General features: G+C 47.4%; 2 protein-coding genes across 3 annotated transcripts; both read right to left on the bottom strand.

The window, feature by feature from the left end:
- Positions 1-3,606: 3,606 nt before the first annotated feature.
- On the bottom strand, positions 3,607-7,804 carry LOC100823336 (nitrate regulatory gene2 protein). 2 transcript variants are annotated; one of them, XM_014895435.2, is made up of 4 exons: positions 6,070-7,804; positions 5,787-5,959; positions 4,950-5,173; positions 3,607-4,576 (listed from the first exon to the last, which is right to left on the bottom strand). In XM_014895435.2, the coding sequence occupies exons 1-4, from the start codon at positions 7,265-7,267 to the stop codon at positions 3,847-3,849; spliced, it is 2,325 nt and encodes a 774-aa protein (XP_014750921.1). In that variant the 5' UTR covers positions 7,268-7,804; the 3' UTR covers positions 3,607-3,846. The 2 variants fall into 2 exon arrangements, with proteins under 2 accessions (XP_014750921.1, XP_003580328.1); XM_003580280.4 differs by having other exon boundaries at positions 3,847-4,576; positions 5,787-5,956; positions 6,070-7,267.
- A 7,924-nt stretch (positions 7,805-15,728) lies between these two features.
- Positions 15,729-17,190, bottom strand: LOC100823023. The gene has a single exon (XM_003580279.3). The coding sequence runs from the start codon at positions 16,978-16,980 to the stop codon at positions 15,898-15,900; it is 1,083 nt and encodes a 360-aa protein (XP_003580327.1). The 5' UTR covers positions 16,981-17,190; the 3' UTR covers positions 15,729-15,897.
- Between the last annotated feature and the right edge of the window lie 4,853 nt (positions 17,191-22,043).

Here is a 22,043-nt window from a genome sequence, read left to right as displayed (position 1 = left end):
ACGCACCAGTCCTCTCCCCCTGGCTGCCTCTGTAGTCTGTATGCACCTAGATTTTCTTGAACTCTGTATTAGGAGAGAGAGACTGTGTTTTTCTAGAGAGAGAACAGAGGGAGAGAGAGACTCTCTCTTTTTTACACTAGAGAGAGACTCTCTCTAATCTTTAGCAGACAGGAAATTTTGTTGAGGCGTGGGATTTGCCAGAAAATAAAGAAATATTTCTGCTTCTAGAAACCGAAGAAACATTCAACCGGCCAACCTTAGCCATGGCGTAATTTTTCTTTTTTTTGACCAGTTGGCGTAATTTTTCTTTATGAGCAGCCATGGCGTAGTTTTTACGGGCAGCCATGGCGTAGTTTTTCCCTTATGGGCAGCCATGGCGTGGTTGGCTGCGTTAAGACGGCAAATGGGCTGGGCCCCGGAGAAATATTCGGCGAAACTGTCGGAGTTGTTCCTGGACACATAACGTGACCGGGCCCAAACTGCAGAGGCCGCTCAACGCACTCGGCCCTTGCCGCAAGAGTTCAGGCCAGGGGGCATCGACGCATCCTACAACACCCGCCCTTTCGCTCAAAAAAATAACAAAAAAACCGCCGTCCTTGTCTTCCCTGTGCCCTCGAGCCACGGCATGATCAGTTCCCTAAAAGAGCCTCTACGGCTCTACCCAAGATGAAGGGAACGAGCTTGGCATTGTGCCCGGCCAATACACCCAAACTAGAGTTGTGCTTGCGGAGGCTTGCGCTTGGCTAGCCGTGAAGGGGACCGGTAGATCGGGGATCCACCACCTTCCAGATAACTAACGTTTCCATGAATTTACATGCTCGCCAATGTTCGGGTAGGCAGGGAGATTCACCATATGAATCTCATAATCGATGAAGAATGTGTGCAGAACATCGGATCTGCAAACACGGTTACACGGATAAATGAACTATCAACATAAAATTCAGAGCAGGAATTAGATTCGATGTCTTGTTACTTGTAGTGACTCGACCGAACACCGGAGTATAGGGTTTTTTTTTTAGGGAAGAGTACAGGGGCTTTTTTAGTTGTTTGCTTAGACCAGTAGATTGTGTAGTTCCCTCTTACATGTGCAGTCAGGACCAGTATCAATTCATCAAGATGAGACGTTTAAACTCGGACGAAATCCAGTTCTGTCAGTACGGTTCACTTGTTAATTTGGTGATCCAGTGCTGCTTACTACAGGAAAGTTCAATTGTATGTGCGGCATCTAAAAATGATTAGTAACACGCAACCACCCTGTTGACACTAGATGTAAGAGACACAGAGAATGAATCCATAGTCTTTATTGATGATGATTTGTACACATAAATAAATAGGAAAACAAACGGCGTCGTTTCTTGGAGATGACGCTTCAGAGAAACCAACTGCCGGCAGTTTCGTTGATCGCGGGATGCAGCAGTTAAATAGTGGTTATCCTTAATTAACACATGTTAATTATTCTTAACACTCCCCTAATCACTGCTTCACTGAATTGAGTGATCCATCATCTTTGATTAAAACTTCTCCAAAAACCTTATGGGAAAAAAATGTGATGAGCAGTGTAGGATATGTTGGTAAAACTCTTTAAAAACCCTCTAGAAAAAATAAAGAGAAAATGATACAACACACTATAGTTATTGACTCTGTTAACTCGATACGAATAAGATCTATAAAATATAGAGGACAATAATTACGCAGTGTATACTATTCCTAAGAAAACCGGTGGGGAAAATAAAGTATGGCATAAGATCTTATGTTGATATTACCTCATTAAAAACCTTAATGAAAACATGTAAAAAAATCATAAAGGAAAAAGGTGTAATATGATGCTTTCAACAGGAGTGATTTAGGAAGACACTACCCTGATTCTTGCAATCACATAGCCGTCCTATACCAATACCATGGATGTATTTTTGAAATGTTGAAGTTGTTAGAGACTTTGTGAATAGATCAGGATGATCATCGCACGAATTGACTTCCCCCGATGTCTATTTCCCCACTCTTCTGGAGTTCATTGGGGGGGGCGGGGGGAGCGATTTAGGGGTGATATGCTTGCTTTTAATGTGTCGTGTTTGCATCTGTGCAATACAAGCCACATTATCTTCGTAGATAATGGTTGGTTATTCGATAGAACCAATTCCACGAGCCTTACGTATGTGGCTTATCATCATGCGAAGCCACACGCATTCACTTTATGCCTCGTATAATGCAATTATTTCAGAATGATTGGTAAACGTTGCACCTAGAATCTATTTTGAAGACTTGCATGATATGGCAGTTTCATCATGTCGGAACACAAAGCCGGTCTGCGATATGTCATTATGTAATCCCCATAATACTAGATTGCAGACCGGCTTTGTGCTCACACGTAGTGGAACTGCCATATCATGGAAGTTCTCGAAACAGACACCGGTGTGTATTTCTACCGATCATTCCGAAATAATTGCACTATATGAGGCATCACGTGAATGTGTGTAGCTTCGCAGGATGATAAACCACATATAGAAGTCATGTGAAATTGGTTTTATCGAATCACCTACCAAAGATAATGTGGTTTGTGTTGCACAGATGCAAACAACATACATCAAAAGCAATATCACTAAGCATATTTCCCCAAAATTGTCTTATCCCCATGAAGTCCAAAGAGTGTCGAAATAGGCATTCTGCAAGTCAAATCATGTGATAATCTACGTGTGCACAACATCTTTACCAACTTCAACATTCCAGAAATTCATTAATGGAGTTGGTATGCGATGACTACGCTGATTTGCAAGAATCAAGAGGGGTGTCTTCCTGAATTATTCATGTTCAATGCATCATATTACACTCTTTTTCCTTTCTGAGTTTATTTTACAAGTTCTCATTAAGGTTTTTTTATGAGGTAATATCAAAATGAGATCATATGTCATACTTTCTGTTTTCCCCACCGTATTTTTTAGGAAAGTATACGCGGCATAATTATTGTCTGTATTGAGTTAACAGAGACAATAATTATAAATGTTTTGTATCATTTTCTCCTTATTTTTTCCACAAGATTTTAAAAGAGTTTTAACAGCATATCCTACATTACTCCTGACATTTTCCCCACGGGGTTTTGGAGAAGTCTTAATCAAAGATGATAGATCACTCTTGCATCCCACAATGCCCGGAACTGTCGGCGGTTTTTTCTCTAGAGCGTACTCTCTAGGAACTGACATCTTAGAAGGCCTATTTAGACGTGCAAACCATCATCAATAAAGATGACAGATTCATTCTCAAATTTTTTTACAACTTGATCTACAGTAATTATCTTTAATTGAGAAAAAGCAACCACCTCCCAAGTACTAAACAAGTTACAAGTCAGATATATCCAACGCGGACCAAGGTACTTCAGTCAGATCTTTGTGCTGACAAATTCTGGTGATTATCATTTTGTCCAAAGAGCTCAAGTGACAAATTGTCAACGGCACGATGCCCCATTCAAGCTCCTTGATTGTCTGCACAGAAGCCCATCCATAAGTTACTTTATCTGCAGATTTAGGAGCTACCACGATGCCACCTCTGCATCATACAGTAGTATACTTTCCTTTTTGTTGTCTCTGGTTTCCACCAAGCATGGAGCGGAGGAAGTGTTGACATTTTTGAAATTAACAGGGCTCGAGCACCATGGTTCCAACCTTTCATTAGAAAAAGAAGAAACCACCATAGACCTACTTACACGAATGCAGCCCACAAACGTTTCAGCGAAACAAAAGTTAATTACACGAGGATATCGGTATCACCGAACCTGCCACCAAAACGCCAACAGGCCACAATAATCGTGAAACTACAGAGTCTTCATAAGATATGCTATTCTAACTTCTCTTCTAGTTACGTTGTTCTCACGTTCTCCCTTGACAAGCTTGCTGCCTCTTGAGCTCGTCTTATTATCTCCTGGAAGGCTTGCAGGGAATTGGCAGCAAAGTTCTCCAGAGCTTGAAGGACCAATCTCAAATTTATGTGCACGCTGCTTGCTTCGATGCAATGCGCCTCATATGTCCGTATGGTCGAAGAACGTTGAAAACCCTGTCGGCCCGGCACTAGGGCCAGCTTTCTGTTTAATTCATCTGCTTCCTTATTAAGATCCAGTGCCTTTCTTTCCAACAACTTGGTCCATTTCTCCCTTTCTCGAACTGCAACGATTTTCTCACCTTGCTCAAGATTCTGTTGCTCCCACAGATGGCGCACGCTAGACACAAGAGCGTGCATTGCATTAACCACATCCTTCTCAGAAATCTTATCCATAGCTTGAGACCATTTGTTGCAGATGACAAAAATCAATGGAGCCCCTATTCTCCCAGGCGAGTGTAGGGGAGCTGTCTCCTGCGGCTCATAGTTGAGACAGAGTGATAGCCATCCATTCAGTGCCTTTACAAAGTTCCTGTGTGCACTCACCCAAGAGGAAAAATTGATGATCCATTTAATTAGTTCAAGTTCAAGTTCCATTGCCAAATCACGTCCGTTTCCACCTGATACAACGGAAGCCAAGTTCTTCGCTTTTGATATCACTTGAAGTTGTATTTGGTAGCAATGTAACTTATCTTGCCACATTTTTGCAAACCTGGAAAGGGGTGATCAGTTATTAGAAAGAGATACCAGAACCAAATGAGAAATAGATGCCATGTAAGAGATAAAGTACATAAAAGCAACCAGAAACTTCAGTCTCCACCAAAATTATCATGTATCCAGTAAGCAAAACAGATTATGCGGGAGTCAAATAAAATCTTTGGAATAATCCCAATTTTTAATGCAGGATATCTGCCTTTTCCCCAAAATCAAATCATTAAATTCAAACGTTTGCATCATTCATATCGCCATGCACAACATCAAAGTGAAAGTTGATATGTTATAACTGCAATTGACATCTTTTTAGGTACAAACTAAAAACAACAATGAAAAAAGTAAGAGTATTATCCTCCAGTTGAAAGACATACCCTTGGGTCAATGTATTAACTTGTGGGCCTAATTCCTCGTCCCTCACTCTGTTAATCTTCCTTGAAACCTTGGCAATGACACGCACAGCTATTCTTATCTTTGTTGACAGCTTCCGGAGCAAATTTCGAGTTGCATCAATCTTATGAGCTTCAGCACCCCTTTGATCTAAAAGCTTCAGTCGCCTAGAATTCTTGGCAAGAAGTAAGCGCATTTTCTCCTCAGCCTACAAAGAGAAATGCCACAAAAAATAAGTAAAATATTGTGTAAGCAGAGCAGGATACTTTGGTGAGTACTTGCATAGACATAATCTACTGAGCTACTCAATAGGACTGTATGGCATATCACAACAACTAATGTTGAGTGGCATATCCAATCCACAAAAGATGATACTAGCACATAGTGTGACATGCTGACCTTGATAATCCTCTAGCATGAGAATAGGTGAAACATACTTCATTTTACATACTTAATTCCAATTGTTTAAGCAACTTTGCCAGGTACCTCAAACCATGTTCATTTGAAGCTTCTTTCAAGTAGATTGCTCTTGCACTAAATAAAAAGGCTAGCTGAAGGTCTAGCGAACCAAAACTAGTAAAGTGCCCTACTATTAAACATCAGGCTACATGATGTAGGACCCAGACGACACTGTTTTGGAGTGACAGGATTGTGACCTAATCTATTTAATTTCACGGCTAGAAGAACAAAACTCAAATGTAGAAGCATTCTCATTCAAATGCCCATGCACATTTCCATAAACAACTAAAATCATAGCTTAAGATCAGATACCATTTCTACACATAGCAAGGCACTTTGTTAAAATGAAAGAGTGTGTATACCTTGACCTCACCATACAGCTTCTTCTCCCAGAAATATAGCTTCTCCAGTGTCAAGGATAAGCTCCACGAGCCCACCCCTTTCCATTCTCCACCAACTCCCATGCCCAACATGTCCACGTCTTTACAGCCCAGATGCGACACAGAGATTGCAGACATCACCCTTGATGAAGCTTCTTCAAACAATGAAACAAACAAGTCACACAATGCACCACGGATAAACTGAATTAGATCAGACATTCAGAACTTCAGAGTAGTAACTTCTCTGAACGAGTAGTAAGCTCACCGTGGTAAACCGAGTTACGTCCCTGGTAGCTCGGCTTCCCGACCTCTAGCAGCGGCGCGAGCTCCCTTGCCGCCTCCGCCGCGCGAATAAGCTGCGTCTTAACCGCGCTAGCAGCATCCACCGCAGCATTGCCGACGACCCTGGCCGGAGGCGGCTCTGGTGTCACTGGGGCGACATCACGGTACGCCGGTGGCCTCCGTCGTACGCAGCCTCCATTCCGCGGCCTGTCGAGCTCGGCGATACTGTTGACGACACCGGCCGAGCTACGATGGCTTCGGCCGCCGCCGCTCCTCCGAGCCATTGACATTGAGTGTTCGCTAGCCATCTCCTTGACAACCAAGCTCTCCCCGTCGTCCTCCTCCAGCTCCGGGATGCCTTCCTCCTCCCGCACCTCCCGTGAGCTTCGGCTCGGCGTGTACGCAGCCGCTGTGGCGGCGGGGTTGTAGTAGTAGTGGCTATCGTACGGCTCGTGGTTCTCGATGTCGAACACGTTTAGGAAGTCCCACGAGCTCTCCCTGGCCGGCGGAGGCGGAGGCGCCGCTGCTCTCAGCGGCGCCGCATGCGCCGCGGCCGGCTCACCGCCGTAGGCGTCGTGATACTGCGGGTACTGGCCGCCGCCGCCGCCTGCCGCGTCGTACGAGCCGTAGTACACGCGCTCCGTCCCCTGCGCGCGCTGCGCGACGGCGACCGACGCCGGAGGCGGGCGGCTGCGCGCGTAGTAGAACTGCAGCGTGCTCGCGGGGGCCACCGCCTGGTAAGCGAACGCGGGCGGCGGCTCGGGCGCGTATCCGTACGCGTAATTCGGGTATTGGGGCTGCTCCTGGAAGTGGAAGACGCCGCGGGGGGGCGACCCGGCCGGCGAGGCGGACTCGGATCCGGAGGAGGAGGAGTCGAAGTCGATGTGCTGCTGCGCCTGCGAGGAATGGCAGTCCGGAGGCGACGAGGAAGAGGGCAGATGCAGACCGCCGGCGCCGGCGCCCTTGCGCTCCGGAGGCAGCGCGAGCCGCGGCGAGGAGGAGGCCTGGAGGTGGAGGAGGATGTACAGCGGCGTGGCGAGGGACTCCAAGGATCCCGCGAGCGCGCCGTGCGCCTCAGCGAGCGCGTAGCGGTGCCGCACGGCGGCCGCGATGAGGTCGGCGCGGCCACGGCACAGCGCCACCGCCTCCTGGCTGTCCAGCTTGGACCCCTTGCACCCCATCGCGGCGCGGGCGGCCCAAAACCGCAAGGGACGCACACAGCCCCTCCTTCGAAGGTCGAGTGTACCTACTACTCCTGTTCGTCGCCTCCCATTATGGCGTTCGGTGAGGTTGGCGCGAGGACGGAGAGGGAAATGTCGACGAACTCCAGGACGTAGATTTGCTGTAGAATGCTGCAATGGAGACGAGAAGTGTTTTTCCGGTGTTTGTGTGGCTGGGACGACGCAAGGGAAGTGGGTACTGAGGCGAGGGAGGACTGGAGGAGTAGGAGAAGCAGAGAAGAGAAGGTTGTGGGGGATCGGAGGAAGGAGAAGACCGGGAGGCAGGAAGGCAGGAAGGAGATCTTCCTTTCTATCGTTTTACACTTTTCTTTTGCCGGGCCTTGTCGTTTGTCCCGTAACGCGGAGCTGTGGGCGGAAGCGGAGTCAGCACAGGGAAAATCCGAGGCGCGCGGGCAGTGTGAGGGTGAGAGGAATGTGAGGTTCTTCCGGTAAGCTATTGGATGTACCGGACGGATTTCACAGAGGGGACCCTTCGTAATGGAAGCGACGGAGCGGTGGGTGTATTGGTGGGGATGGGGGAGAGAGAGATGGGACTCGGGACTCGGATCCGAGGGTTCTGTTTTTCTTTCTTCTGACTTTGGGTGCGTGCTGCGCGGCCGTGCGGCGCATTGACGGACGCTTGTCCTGCTCCTGCATGGCCTGTGCGTGTGTGCGGATCGGCACCCAGGTGTTAAACCCGCTGGCGCGTGCCTGCTCGCCGGGACACAGCGCAGCTGTAGCAAAGCCCCTTTCTCCGTCTTTGCCCGGCTCTCTCTGCTCTTTGAGTCTTGGCAAAACAGAAGATGCAAGGGATGTCTTCGATTTCTTTTCATTTTTCGCAAGGAAGTTAATACACTTGGTCTGCTGCTGCTGTTTTGGCAAAGGGGCAGCATTTGACGGTCGTTGAGCTTTTGCATGGCTGGAGCCAAAGGAAGAAGTTTTGGTTCTGGATGCGCCCAACCGAGGAGCATTCATTGAGTTTGGGCCGGGAAGTAATGCCATGGGTCATGTCGCCGAACTAGGTGCTTCTCCAGTAGAGTGGGTTTTCAGTAGTAAATTCCTGTATTGTTACATCAAACATTGCTACGGCTGCGGTGCTGCTTACAACATTGATGTATGCTGGTGGATTGACTTTGCAGCTTTGCTGCTATGTGCTGCTGTGCTACTGGCCTGCTGAACCGTACATAAATTACGCCCGTAAAGGTGATGACTGCAAGGAACTGTAGACGAGCACACGTACGTATGTGCAAGAGCAGACAAGAAACAACGCAAAGACTTTTCTGCTAGTTCCTCTGTCCTTCTGGTGTTTTCCCGGTAAACAACCTGACGAGCGATCCCCAGCTGCTCCTTGGATCATCGGTTATAAAACCGGGCCATGTTCGCTGGTATACACAACGAGGAATATTGTATTTTGGTAAACTGAGGATTGTTTACTGTAGTTAGCATTTTCACTCCATGTGTGGGTACAAGACCAAAGGGCAGTAAAAGGCGGTAGTCTGAAGAAATGTCCATGCACTCAATGCAAACTTGCAAACTCCCGCATTCTATCTTTCCTCCTTGTTCATCCCTGTTTCTGCTTTCGTCTCCGCACGTCCACATTCATGTCTCACACTGTTTCAGGGCGGGTTGTGGACCGGTCCAATCCTTTGGAGAACAGGGCAAAAATCTGACGACCGGGAGCCTCAGAGAAGCATGGCGACAAGATCTCGATGCAACTCTGCGAGGCGATCACGCTGCTCTGCGCTGCTGCAGAGAGAATTTACTCCAAGGACCTCCAACCATTTTCCTTGCATGCTCGGCTTCCTTCACCTCTGAGCATGTCTCTCTGTAGGGCCAGGAACTTCTGCCATGTCTTCAACACCATGCAACCACTGGAGGGACAGTGTGCATTGATCCACTCCCACCTCGTGACCTTTTTTTCTGGTTTCTCGGTTCAATCTTAAATGCTAGGTACTGTATATACTACCTCCACTGTTCATTCGAGGCTCCTGCTCTTTTCCTACAGTAGGATCCAATCAGGAGCATGCCGCTTTCCATTGTGCTGTTCAATCACACGACGCTTTGGTGATCCATTCCGTTCAGGGTATTTAGCACTGACCTTGCAAAGATCTCTGCAGCTCAGAACCTCTTTTGCCGACAAATTGGGATGGGGAGAAAAGAAGTGCACGTACGATGGTTAATCACTAGTGCTACAGCTCACTAGCTCCTGATTGCCACAGTTAAGCACCGGATAAGGAGCTGAAACGGATGCTGTACTTCTGGTCCACCGAAAGGATCTCCATCATGTTGAGCAGCTCAGCATGCCGCCTACTGAAGAGCATAGCTAGCTAGGCACAAGTCACTCACTCATCCACGATCGATTCAATTGTACGCGGCTGAGACGAGAAACCCACGTGAGCCCAACCCCAAGTTAGTAAAAGGCAACGGGTTCTTGTAGGATCACTTTTGTTTTAGTTGTCCCTTTGATCCGGTTCTTTTGATAGAGGACTTTTCATTTGGTACCAGCAATGTCAGAGATGCAGACGCATAACGTAAGAAGCGAGTTACAAGTGCTTAATTGAATTCTACTGCCCATGCGATCGAGCGTTTCACGTGATGGCAAATCGAAGAGGATATACTATCATAGTCCATGCAGAATAGTGTCATTATTGTATTGGTGAGGGAAGCACATCATGCAATCAAATGGCCGTACTAAAAAAGCAAGCTGCAAATCTCGGTCTAACAACTGTGAACCTTTCTGTCTAAAAACTGTGAATAGAGTAGTCCAGCATGTGGTGTGTGTGTGTGTATAGTAGGCCTTGCATATTCAAAGTTCGATAAGCCACGGCTGTCTGGTAAGTACGGTATCTTCCAGTGAATTCGTCCTTGTCTGGAATTAACGGTAATCATAACGCCCAGTACATCGTGTCCTGGAACACATTGCTGAAGATCTGAATCTGTTTAGGCGCAGTGACGTTCAAATTATTGCACCCACTCGGCAAAATTAGAGGCCCCATGAACCACCTAATTCACATCAAAACATGATTACTCCATCCATCGGCCATTAGTTTTGTGTCATGTGGCTCAAGACCCTACCATGATCGCAGCGTGACGGTGTAGGGATTTTAGATCAACAATTTGAAAACACATGGGGCCTAATTGGCTACTCGTAACTGTCAAACATCAAATTGCCATTGTGATCCGTAGCAGCAAGTTCCTGGATTTCAGATGGTATACAAAACTATGCAGTAGTATCAATTTCTAATAGTGGTGTAGAAGGGTTTGACTTGACTAGCTATGCCAGTAATAACTGCACACGGACATAACAATTCGTTTCACTGCCTACTTGGCTACCTCTTGACACTACCTATGCAAACTCTAGGCATTTTATTCATGCAAGCCGTCAGGTCTTGCATGTTTAACCCTGGACCTCCGAAGTATATCTGGTTTGAAGGTACACGAATTTTTTTCTTCGATCGAACAAAGTCAATTATTATTCATCATCAACTTGGATATGCAGGGACGAATCTACCTTGTGGCCAGCATGCAGCATAATGTTACGTATCTGTGATGATGGTCCTCGTATGATCTTCCAGCTCCCAAAAACAAACTTTTTATGTTCTCCGCCTTAATAAAGATGCGTACTCATAGCATAGGAGTAGCAAACTATAGTTGGTCAAATCTGGTCCGAGTTAAAGTCGATCTGTTCGTGCAGGCCACATGCCAATGTTTGCTTGTTCTCATCTCTCTTAAATCTTTATGCCAGCCTTTCACTACGGATTGCCTCAGCTTTAATTCTTTTTGGCTTTTCCGCAGTCTTTTCCCCTTCCATTTTTGTGTCTATCTTTTAGGATACGATAAATGTATCGTCCATGCATGCATGCACCTCATCAAACTGATCTATCTGTGCTAGGCCACGGCTTAAAAATTGTCATGGCCGAGGTAGAAAATAAGAGAGGGAGACATGTTGATTGTGTGTGTGCAACTGCATATAGGTAGGAGTACCGTTCTATATACACTGAATGATTAGATCAATAATTGCCCAGAAGAAGATAAACATAGATACTTATCATGTAGATGTCAGAAAAAATAGGAGTATGTAGCACGTTTTCGTCTCTTCCGTACTTGTTCATAAGGAGTATTATGTCCATCAAAAGAAGTATTATGTCCACACCAATACCATTAGTTTCGTCTTTTAACCAGGCATGAGCGACAACGACAATAAAACAGCACCGGACAAACATGTGATGACACTGCCACACTGGCAACCAGGTTAGTACTAATTACCAGGACACCCGGCAATTAACATGTGGACGGACACATGTACTGCAAATAGTTTCTGCTGAAACATAAAACTATGCAGATTAATTGACATTGAATTAACTCCAACATAAGTTAGTGCCTTGCCCCCCGTACTACTGTATGATTTCTCTTGCCCCGATGGTTAGAACGGGGCGCGGACGTGAAAACTAACTTATATATTGCCTTGAAAAAGATTAAAACTCCCTGAATATGCATTCTCGAGCGCATGTTATTTGTTTCCATCCTCGGAGGTCATCATGCATGCATGCTGGTGTTGGTGGCTAACCAGGCTTTCAAAGATTCTCTGAAAAACCTGAAACCAAAGCAATATGCTAAAGACAGTAATTTGTGCCAGGACAGAAATGATGTACACCAGGAGCCTTAGCAATGATCATCAATGTGACAGAACAGTGATATGGCCATGACAACATGCACTGTGCAAGGGAGACGCGGTGGCGTGCAAGAACAGTGATACGTACTGGGTGATTGGGTTTTTGCGTCTATATGCACAGCATAGAGTGTCACAGACTCACAACTAACAGACCCTCTATTTTGGGATGATCTTTTTATTGAAGTGCATGCCCAAAAGCCCGAAATGATGGAAAGAGATTTACTTCAGCACTCACCCTACGTCTTTGCATTTTTTGACTATTTTGACGTTTGCTTGGGAAGCCGCAATATTTGTTTAAAATAGTGCGTTGGTCAGGAGTCAAACTTGAGACCTCCGCTCTAATACCATATTGAACTGCATGCGCTAGCCATCTGAACCAAAAGCTCAAACCGATGAAAAGAGTCTAAACAATTTACTTCAACACTTTTCAATCATGGCCGACGCATCGATCTGTGGTCGTCGAGGCCGGGGTAGCCCTACTGCGTGCGTTGGCCCAGTGAGTGAATCCATTTGCACACCGGAGGGCTGAAACGATTTCTTCAGAAGCGTGGGAGCATTGGATCCTCTAAAACCATACTTACCGCGTTTAAATATCCATCAACCATCCACTCCTATACTAAAGGTCGATCTTAGTAGACGGGGGTCCTAGATATCTAGTGCATGCATCTATATGACGTGCATTAATTTACTGTACAGAAAAAGAAAAACGATAGATCATGGAATTGGAGATGGATCTACTAGACGAAAAGTTACTCGTATATTTGCCCGCCCTTTACCTTTGCATCAACACGTCTGCACGTTTTTTTTTCTTTGACAGAATTCTGAATTGTGTTTTATTAAAGGGGAATAAACTCCTTTTAATAAATTGTGGTGCAGGCTGGCTTTTTGCCTGCCGAAGTTCTCTTCATTTTTTTTTTTGTGTTTTAGTAGTACTCTTTTCTCGAGAGAACGAGTGGCTGAAAGCCTGAAAACACCGCAGAACTGGGCCATATGAACCTTCAGATGGAGTATTTGGCAACGCAACTTCGTATCCGAATATAATTTTTTTAGAGGAACGGCCCAGATATAAATAGGCATGACTTAAAGGCCGGTCTTTTCAAACGGAAAAGGGATAGAGTTGACACTCACCTGGGCCGGCCCATTACAGGTCTGGAGCGTTTTTTTTGTTTTCTTTATCAGTTTTTTTTATTTTGTAGGGTTTTTTTCTTTCATGTGTTTCATCATTCGATATTTATTTATTCCGTGCTCTTTTAAAAGAATATTTAGATAACGTGACTTTTTTTAACCAGTTCAGATACCGTGACTTTCTTTCATGCGTTTCCACGAATTTTGCAGTTGCTTCCAACATGCCCAAGCCATCCGTTTCTTGCGTGCGTGCGGAGAGCAAGAAGATTTGGGGCGGATTTGCAAGGTGCACATGAAAATTGCATAAATACTAGGGTAAAAAGGTCAAAGTTGCGTGAAAAAAAATTCTCAACCGTAGTTGCCTTGGTCTTAGCGAAGGAATTTATGCATCTTGCTTTCAGGAGCGAATGGAGTATTTTATTTTTACAAAATAAAAATGTTAACACAACTAAGTCATTCATCTTTGTGTGAGTTAGGCAAGCATTTTTGTTGTTTAAATACATTTATAGTTCAAATTGGAACTAAAACCATGATAAGAATTTATGATCGGAGTGAGTAATTCACAGTGTGTTTTCTTACACATGTAGTTCGGATTTTGTGATCTAGGTTAGTTTTAGGTGTGAGCAATAGCATTAAGCTATAGAAACAAATGATTCGACAACCTGTATTGCGAGGTTTTGTTCCCGGCCACCGTGCGTTCAACAGTCTTAAGTTTGCACCCGCTGGGATGAACGGCTCAATAAAATCTACAAGGTTATTCCAACTTATAAAGGTTGATTTCGTCACCAGAGATGTGAAAAAAAATCAAGATGCAAATGGCGTAGCAAAGAAGTTGCCTTCAAAGATTTTGTTGATGTAACTTTCTACTTATCCAAAATCTTTGTTGTTATTTTGTTTTTTTGTCAGTTGTACTTTATTCATTGAGTAAATAAAACTAGATCGTTATTTTTTTTTTAAAAAAAGAACACTGTTCGAAAACCAGCCGGAGAGGACCCATCCCATCCTGGCATCATATGGCTCATGCCAGACATGACCTGAGCCACAGCCCACAGCCCACGGCTGTTGGATCCGTGATCCGTCCAGCCAAAACCAACAGGCCGACACACGGACAGAAGAGACCACGATAAACCCGACTGATGAGTCGACGAGAACCCCCGCACTCCTGCAGCAGCAATGGCGCAACGTGCGATCAAACGAATTCACGTGCAGACCCCAGGGGGGCACACGGGAGCATCCTGTCGGGAACCAGCCGAGCAAACGCTGCCAGCGCTCCAGTTCCATATTCGCCATCGCCAGCACGGCGGCAGCGCATCTATCTATCCCTAGCTACGCTCTGCTTAAAGAACAGGAAACCGTCCTCCTCCTCCTCCATGTGGCGGTTAGACGCTTTGATCTGTACAAGAGGGAAGATTAATGGCCAGCCCTTCCTGCAGGCTGATCATACGAGCTTAAGCGCAGAACGTGCGGGCGCGACTGATGCTTCGTGCGAAAGCGCATCGGCAGGGCGGTCGCAGCTGCGCTAATAACCTGTTTCGTAAGTTCAAACTTGGGATAAGGTACTGAAAACCTTAAGACAGGTTTGCAGTGCGTCAACTGAGAGAGATTGCAATCGAAAATGGTTTACCAGAAACCTTTGTCCGATGAATGCGCAATGTGTCGTCCTGTGTCGCCGGCGCTAGTACCAATTCTGTCGCAACAAGTCTATCACATGACGACTCACATGTCCCAACCCAACTGATTACATACATGCATGATACAAGCGTTGGCAATGCACATGATTTTTGGTATTGTTTTTGCCCAAATATATGGCGTCCAGGTTATCTCACATGACGACTCACATGATATTTTGCCGTCATCAGTGCGAACTGCAAAGGAGCAGACGGACGGAGATCTGGAAGTCTTTCTGAAATAGGGGGCGGCTAGGCAGGACAAGTGGAAAAAGTGCAGAGGGCATCTGTGCCGACTCACCAAATGCATTGCGCACCGCGGATCGGAGCTGTCGTCGAGCCGGCGGTGCCGGCTTACCTGCACACAAGCCCAGCTAGACGCACACTTCCCACCAGGTTGGGCATATGTTGTCCCCGGCAACGGGCAGAGATGACAGGCACGAGCTGGACGGACCCGGCATGACGTGAGTGTCTCATGCGAGTTCTGAAAGAAACAGGGGATATTGCTCTTGCCGGCCTCGAGCTGCGAGCAGTGATAGAAATTAGCTAATGGCGACGGGAACGTGTACGGCTCTAGGCGACAGGGCAACGCGAGTGGTGCTGCTGGTTTTAAACAGTTTCTGTTGCAACTGATATTTACGGTTGTCATTCCCCTAAAGAAAAGGAAATACTCATACTCCTATATATTTACGGTTGCAACTGATACAGGACCACAAAATTCATAGCGTTTCCGGTAGTACCGAAAAGGATCCTGTGGTTCGGTTCACCTAGCTGACGAGTGACGACGAATTCAGACATACGGAGGAGAGCAGGCATACTCATTTGCAACCACATGAGGCAAGATTTTCGATCAATCTAGAATGCCCTCTCCGGCTAATACTAGTAGTGTACACGACGTCGTAGAATTTTGTGAAAGAATGTGCGGCATCTGCATTCCATGGGTTGCTATCAAGAACCGGGCCAAAAATGCAGATTTCCCCATTCGTAACGCCAAGTTCCAAACTCTTGAAAGATGCAGTCGAACGAACAGGTTGCATCCCAGAACAATAATATTTACAAATTTGCTCCAAACAAGAAGTACCAAAACATGACGTTTCTCAAATTTCAATTCGAGCTGTTCTTCGACATCAGAAGGTCGGGCTGAGAATGTTGAGCAAGGAGACTCTAGTGTTGACCAGAGCTCGGAACACCTTCTCGCCGCTGCAGTCGACGCTGGCGATGCACCGTTCCAGGTTCTCGTGGAGTTCGAACGCGGCCTTCCGCGCCTTCTCCTCCGGCTTCATGCGTCCCTCGGACCGAAGACCCACGGTGGACGAGTCATCGCCATTGTCGGCGCTGCTACCGCTACGTTTCCCGGCCGACCGGCGCTTGGCGCGCGACATCCAGCGCACGAGGTCGGCCACCCACCATATGCTCTGCCTACTGGTTCTCGGCGCGTCCGACGAAGCAGCGATGAATCTCGAGGGGGCCGTGAGCCAGCAGTGCGTGGAGGCGACGTCCACGCGCGCGGCGGCGGCGGCGTTGGAGAGCGCGGACACGCCGGAGAAGACGGCCGCGGAGGCGGACGCCACGGCGATGGTTGAATCTGCGACTGCCGCAGCGAGCGCCGCGGTCTCCGGCTGTAGGTCCTGGGGAAGCGCGACGGGGGCCCTGGCCGCGACGGCGCGCGCGGCGGAGGCGAGACGCGGGAGGTCGCGCCCGGCGCGGCGCTGAGCGCGCGCCGCGGAAGCGATCCTGGCGCGGTCACCGCGGCGCAGCGCGGCGCGCGTCTCTGCCTGGAGCGCGGCGAGCGCGACCAGGGACTCGCGGAAGCTCCCGTGCGCGTCGGCTAGGCGGAGGTAGTCGTCGAGGAGCCGCTCGGCGAACGGGGACGACGCGCCCAGGCGGCGCAGGGGCTCCTGCGCTAGTGGGTGGTGGAGGAGCTCCGAGAGCGACGCCAGCACGCGCACCACCTGCGACGCGGCCGCCGACACGGACGATGCCGATGATGGCGCGGCCGTGGAGGAGGAGGAGGAGGAAGAAGAAGGGAGACGGTGGCCAATCACGAGGCGCAGCGCGGCGACGTCGTCGTCGAGCTGGAGCACGAGAGGGTGGAAGCGGCAGGGGAGGCTGGCCGAGCGGACGCGGTAGGCGGCCGCCAGCTTGCCATTGGCGGAGGCGGAGGTCTTCGGGGTCGGGAACGAGATGGTGCGGCGGTAGTAGCCGGCCATCGTGTTTTTGGCTCCCTGAACGGTGGCGTGTGTGCTTTCTTTTCGCCGTGCCGAGCGGCGAGAAGGATGCGGGTTTATTGAAGCCGAGTGCGGTTGGGTCCCGGGAACGCGCGTGACACTAGACTACCAGCGCTAGACTGGTAGCTTTGCCAAGGCTACCGTAGCCGTGTGTTTATACAAGGGTCTCACGGGAGCGCGACCGGCTTGATCGAGGGCGGTGCGTTCTTCTGCTCGTGCCACATTGACTGCCGCCACGCTCCGTCACGGCACGGACAGGCCGTTACGCTTCACGCCTTTAACGGGATCGTTTACGGCGGGCGCATCTCCGTTACGGCACCCCGCACAGACTGACCGTTACGTTCAACGTGTTCGTTTCGGGCCCGTGGACCGTGCACCGGGCGGGCGCCCGCTCGTCGGCGTGTGCTGGGTAGATTTCTGCGGAAATGCCCGCACGTTCGAGATCCGGGGCAGAGTGGCGGGCATTTCGCCACGGAGGCTTGCCTTCTCTGCCTCGTCCCCGCCACGGCCGATTCCGTGGGGACGCATCCAGCAGCAAAGCCAGCAACGCATGCATGTCTGGCACGGCACACTCTCTCTGGTCGATGGAGCGAGGGCACTCCACTCATGAATCACGAGACGGCTGCAGGGTGAAACAAAACAAACGCACGCACAGGCACAGCACAACGTGATGGCATTGTTGCTGCTGCCTAATCTAATCGTCCTCTCAGCCTCGGGTGACGGCGATTAGGCCGGCAAATTATCTCGCCGCGCGTTTCATTAACCTGCGCTGCCAGGGCCAACACGTGAAGCATAGAGCTCATGTCTCGCGGATCGTGTGGCTGCGTTCATTAATGTGGCATGCGGAGCTGGCCGGGACGGGAAGGCGAGACTGCGACGCCTGTATTGACCTGTGGCTTGTAAAGGTCGTGCGCTGTGCGCCTCTTGAGCCAGCGATCAGCTACCGTGCACGCGACTTAACTGTTCTTGAGCTTAGCTGCAAAATGCTGCACAGCCTGCACAGTACGTATATTGGTCTGCGCAAACGGGTCCCGTGTATTGTTCCATTTTTAATCAATTTTGAACTCTCATGTTTTTAATGGCAAATCTGAACTGCCAGGACGGCCGGAACCCCATCTGAAAGTGACTTGGAGAGCTCGTCCGCTCTCTGCTGCTGTTAATCCTCGTGACTAAAACAGCGCTCCATTGATTATCATCTCTTCAGAACCAACACTCGTCACTCTCGGCTCTTAACATGATTAGTTTTTCTTCTCCTTTCTTTTAGGTAGTGGAACCTGACATTTGACAGATCCCCCCACCCCCGGCCCATCCTCCCACCCAAGCAGAAACTTCTAGCGGAGATCAAGTTAAGCGTTCGAACTTGTACTGTGCTACTACGACCTGTAGTATAAGCCTTAATTAAAGTCACAGTAAAGCTACGTACTCCAAGTCCAAAGGTACTAGGATGTAATTAAGCTTAGTACTAATACTAATGACAAGTACTGATCGATAAAGTTATTAGTGGAGTACAGTGGCTAGTTAAGTAGTTGAGGAATCAATTCGGCACCCAAATTGCTTAGTACAGTACAATGCTGTACGTAAACCATCACTGTCGCACAATTGGCCCCATTATTTTGACTAACAAGGCCACGTCTTAGACGCCGCGACACAGACGATTCTTATACATTGTTGGCAATACTTATCTATTTCATTTATGTTTTGCTGCTATGTGGGGGGCTTTTGTTATCTTGGAGTTGCTAAGTTGCACAGTAAAGGAGTACTAATTTGGGATTTCCATTAGGTCGACAACCATAGCTTGTGACATACAATCGGACGAGACAAAGGTGACTCGACCTCGTGCGAGGCTAATTTTTTTTAAATAATATGATTTTTTTAATTTTTTTAAAAATAATACTCGTTTTTCAAAAATTTTAAAAATAATACGGTCTCGGCCTCGTCCAGGCCGATTGGGCCCAGTCGGCCTGGCTTGATTAGGCCCAGTCGGCCTGGGCCAGGCCGACTGGAGCAGTCGGTTTCGTCGAATCCGATTGGAACTAATTAGGCTAATCAGCTTCGCCAAAGTTAGTTAGTTGCATGATCAATGCATACACGTACGATGGGCAATTTTTGTCTCGAATCCTTGCGGTTTTTTGAACTAAAAGATTTGACAACTTGGATAAATTAATATACATCGATAATGTGCTGGACAATTTTTGTGTCGATTCCTTGCGGTTTTCTGAACTAAAAAATTTGACAACTTGGATAAATTAACATACATCGATAATGTGCTGGACAATTTTTGTGTCGATTCCTTGCGGTTTTCTGAACTAAAAAATTTGACAACTTGGATAAATTAACATACATCGATAATGTGCTGGACAATTTTTGTGTTGATTCCTTGCGGTTTTTTGAACTAAAAGACTTGACAATTTGGATAAATTAACATACATCGATAATGTGCTGGTTACGGAACCAAGGCACAACTAAATTAACATACATCAATAATACCGCAATTGGACAGAATTAAAGATAGCAAATACAATTGAAACACAGTACAAGCACTACTGAGTCCACTTAGGCTATTTTCCAGTCGTATCGCCACGTTCTTCTGCAGCTTTTGCCATGGCGGCCCTTTCTCTTTGCCTCTCCCTTTCTGCCTCACGAGCATCCTTGCGCCTTCGTTCCTCTTCTTGCATGCGAAGCGCTTTTCTCCCTGTTTTTCCTCAGTGCTTCATCAAAGTAACGACGTTGTTCCTCCCTATGCTCTTTGAGCTCTCTCCCTTGCTCCTCTATCTCCTGGGCTGCAACTGTTGCCGCACGTTCCTCCGCGTGGAAACGTTGTCATGCACTTCGTGACCTTGTGTTAATCTCTTCCACCGCCCAATCTGGCATCTCCATGTCAATCCAACGATACCACATGCATAGAGGCGGAGGAGACTACAAAATAGCCTAATGTTACAAATAAATCGAATATGACACACACAACATGTTTAAGCACACATATATGTGCTTACTGGACGCTTGTCGTACAGCGAAACCGGGACAGGAGGATCATGCTCATAGTTCGCACGCATGAAAAATTTCATGCCCAGCTTATCTGAAAAATCTGTCACCTCCTTCACCTTGCATAGATTGCCGCACCAACACCTGAGATGTTCCACCCTCGAAGGCAACATCGCTTCTTTCATCTTCCTCGGCCTCTCGTCCTGGTCGAAACAAGGCAAACTCATTGGGTGACACTGAAATATTGGGAAAAATAGTAGTGGAAAAGATGCTTGGATGACTACCGGATATGAGGTATTTATAGGCTCTCAAACTCATTCTCTCGCCACTGTTTCCCGTCAGGTTTTCCCGCCACCGTACTTCTCAAACAGAAGAGGAGAAGAAGAACAAAAGGGAACGGGCAGGGAGCTGGGCTTGGTCGGGTGCTCGGGCTGGGGAGGAAGAAGGGAAGGAGAGAAGGAATAAAGAAAAAGGGGAAATGAAGAGGGCCCAGTCGGCCACGACTAAGCTGAAAGGCCAGTCGGTCTGGGCGAGGCCGACTGAGGCGCCAGTCGGCCGGCACCGAAAGTGCCTGCCTCCATTCGGCCTGGGCCAGGCCGAGGCCGTATTATTCCTGAAATTTTTGAAAAACGCGTATTATTTTCGAAAATGATTAAAGTTGGGGAACTTAAAACGTGCAATATTTGCCCATCGATTTTGGGGTCAGTATTTGATACTGTACCTCATACATATTCAGTTTTTGCGTGCACAAAGGGTTCAACTCGAATGCAGCCAAGGACCGGTCAACTTGGGAGTTCTCTCATATTCTGAGACTCGAGAGTTCAGAGCATAAATTCGTTGACATAACAAAATCCCGTGTGGATTTGTATACTGATCTAGCATCACTATCCTCAGGAATTCCTATGGCATTGGTTACCAATGGCTAACAGAGTAACAGCTTCGTAGCTAGCACACGTGCATTTCACATATCCTTCTTCAATATATCGCGTGGCATCATGATTAACTTTTTATTAGTCGTCTGAAAACAGAAAATTTCTTTGTCACAGCATGCCAGGCCTGGGGAAGAAGTTTCTAAGGTTTAAAGAGTTTTGAGTAGATATTTGTCTTTTTTAATGATGTGACGTTATCCATTGCAGTTTTAACTTGAAAGATCTGGAAGCATATAAATGCAAGGTGATGTCAGCGGTAGGCGCATCGTCCCTGTTTATATCTTTCACCTTCAAACTTTTGGCATGACTAACAACTCCAGTATGACATCAGCTAATATGTATTGATAAGCAATACAGAACTGAAAGCACAATACAATATGCCTGGGTAGCACCCGTAATTGGACTTTAGATGTCAAACGCAAATGCAGCCAGAACGAATCAGAGATCGGCAGGAGACTGAAAGCAATGCGCCAGCGCAGGTGTACTGTTCTGTTGTTGCACACAAACTGGTCTTCACCCTTGAAGTCTTAACCTTGCTTAAAGCCAGTGATACTCCTGACGGCAGCTTCAAAACTTTATAGTATCACAGAAGACAAAACAAAGATGCTGCTGCTGGAGTACACCAGATGACTTTTGCAAGAACGATCCAAGAACGCCAGCCTCCAGGATGCCAGGATCGACAGCAACTTGTTTAGCAGAAACCTATGCTTCTACCCTGTGTCTTTATCTGCACTGTTCTGTTACAAGGACACGTGGCCTGGACTCTCGTTGTTGCTTTATTTCAGTTTACACCGGACAAACCCATTCGGACGCATCGATGTAGCCCTGAATTGATCCTGCATCAAACTCAGGAACAAGGCCCTATGTAAATGCGGTTCCAGCGGTGCATTGTTTCTACCATGTTCTTTTGACAGCAGGTTGCATATTCTTGTGTCACCGGAAGATGCAAAGCGAACAACTCTAGGACGAAAGAGAAGACAGAGGGGGACGATTTGCACACGCAAAAAAGCTTCTTAGCTAAGCTAACTTTATGCCAAGAATAAATTGATGAGCGTTGCTTATTGCTTCAGAACTCAGATTTATTTACCCCAAAAGCGTACGATTCCAGGTAAAGAAAAGAATATCCAATGGTGG

The sequence above is a fragment of the Brachypodium distachyon genome, chromosome 5 (genome assembly GCF_000005505.3).
Source record: "Brachypodium distachyon strain Bd21 chromosome 5, Brachypodium_distachyon_v3.0, whole genome shotgun sequence".
Classification (NCBI taxonomy): Eukaryota; Viridiplantae; Streptophyta; class Magnoliopsida; order Poales; family Poaceae; genus Brachypodium; species Brachypodium distachyon.
The sequence above is the reverse complement of the archived record's forward strand: the minus strand, read 5'-3'. Positions and strand labels throughout refer to the sequence as shown.

What these genes read in the sequence shown, in the direction of transcription:
- LOC100823336 (XM_014895435.2), bottom strand. Translation starts at nt 7,267, where the DNA reads ATGGGGTGCAAGGGGTCCAAGCTGGACAGCCAGGAGGCGGTGGCGCTG. An exon ending in ACGTAACTCGGTTTACCACG is followed by an intron (nt 5,960 to 6,069) that starts GTGAGCTTACTA and finishes CATTGTTTGAAG; the next exon opens with AAGCTTCATCAAGGGTGATG. An exon ending in AGCTGTATGGTGAGGTCAAG is followed by an intron (nt 5,174 to 5,786) that starts GTATACACACTC and finishes TTCTCTTTGTAG; the next exon opens with GCTGAGGAGAAAATGCGCTT.
- LOC100823023 (XM_003580279.3), bottom strand. Translation starts at nt 16,980, where the DNA reads ATGGCCGGCTACTACCGCCGCACCATCTCGTTCCCGACCCCGAAGACC.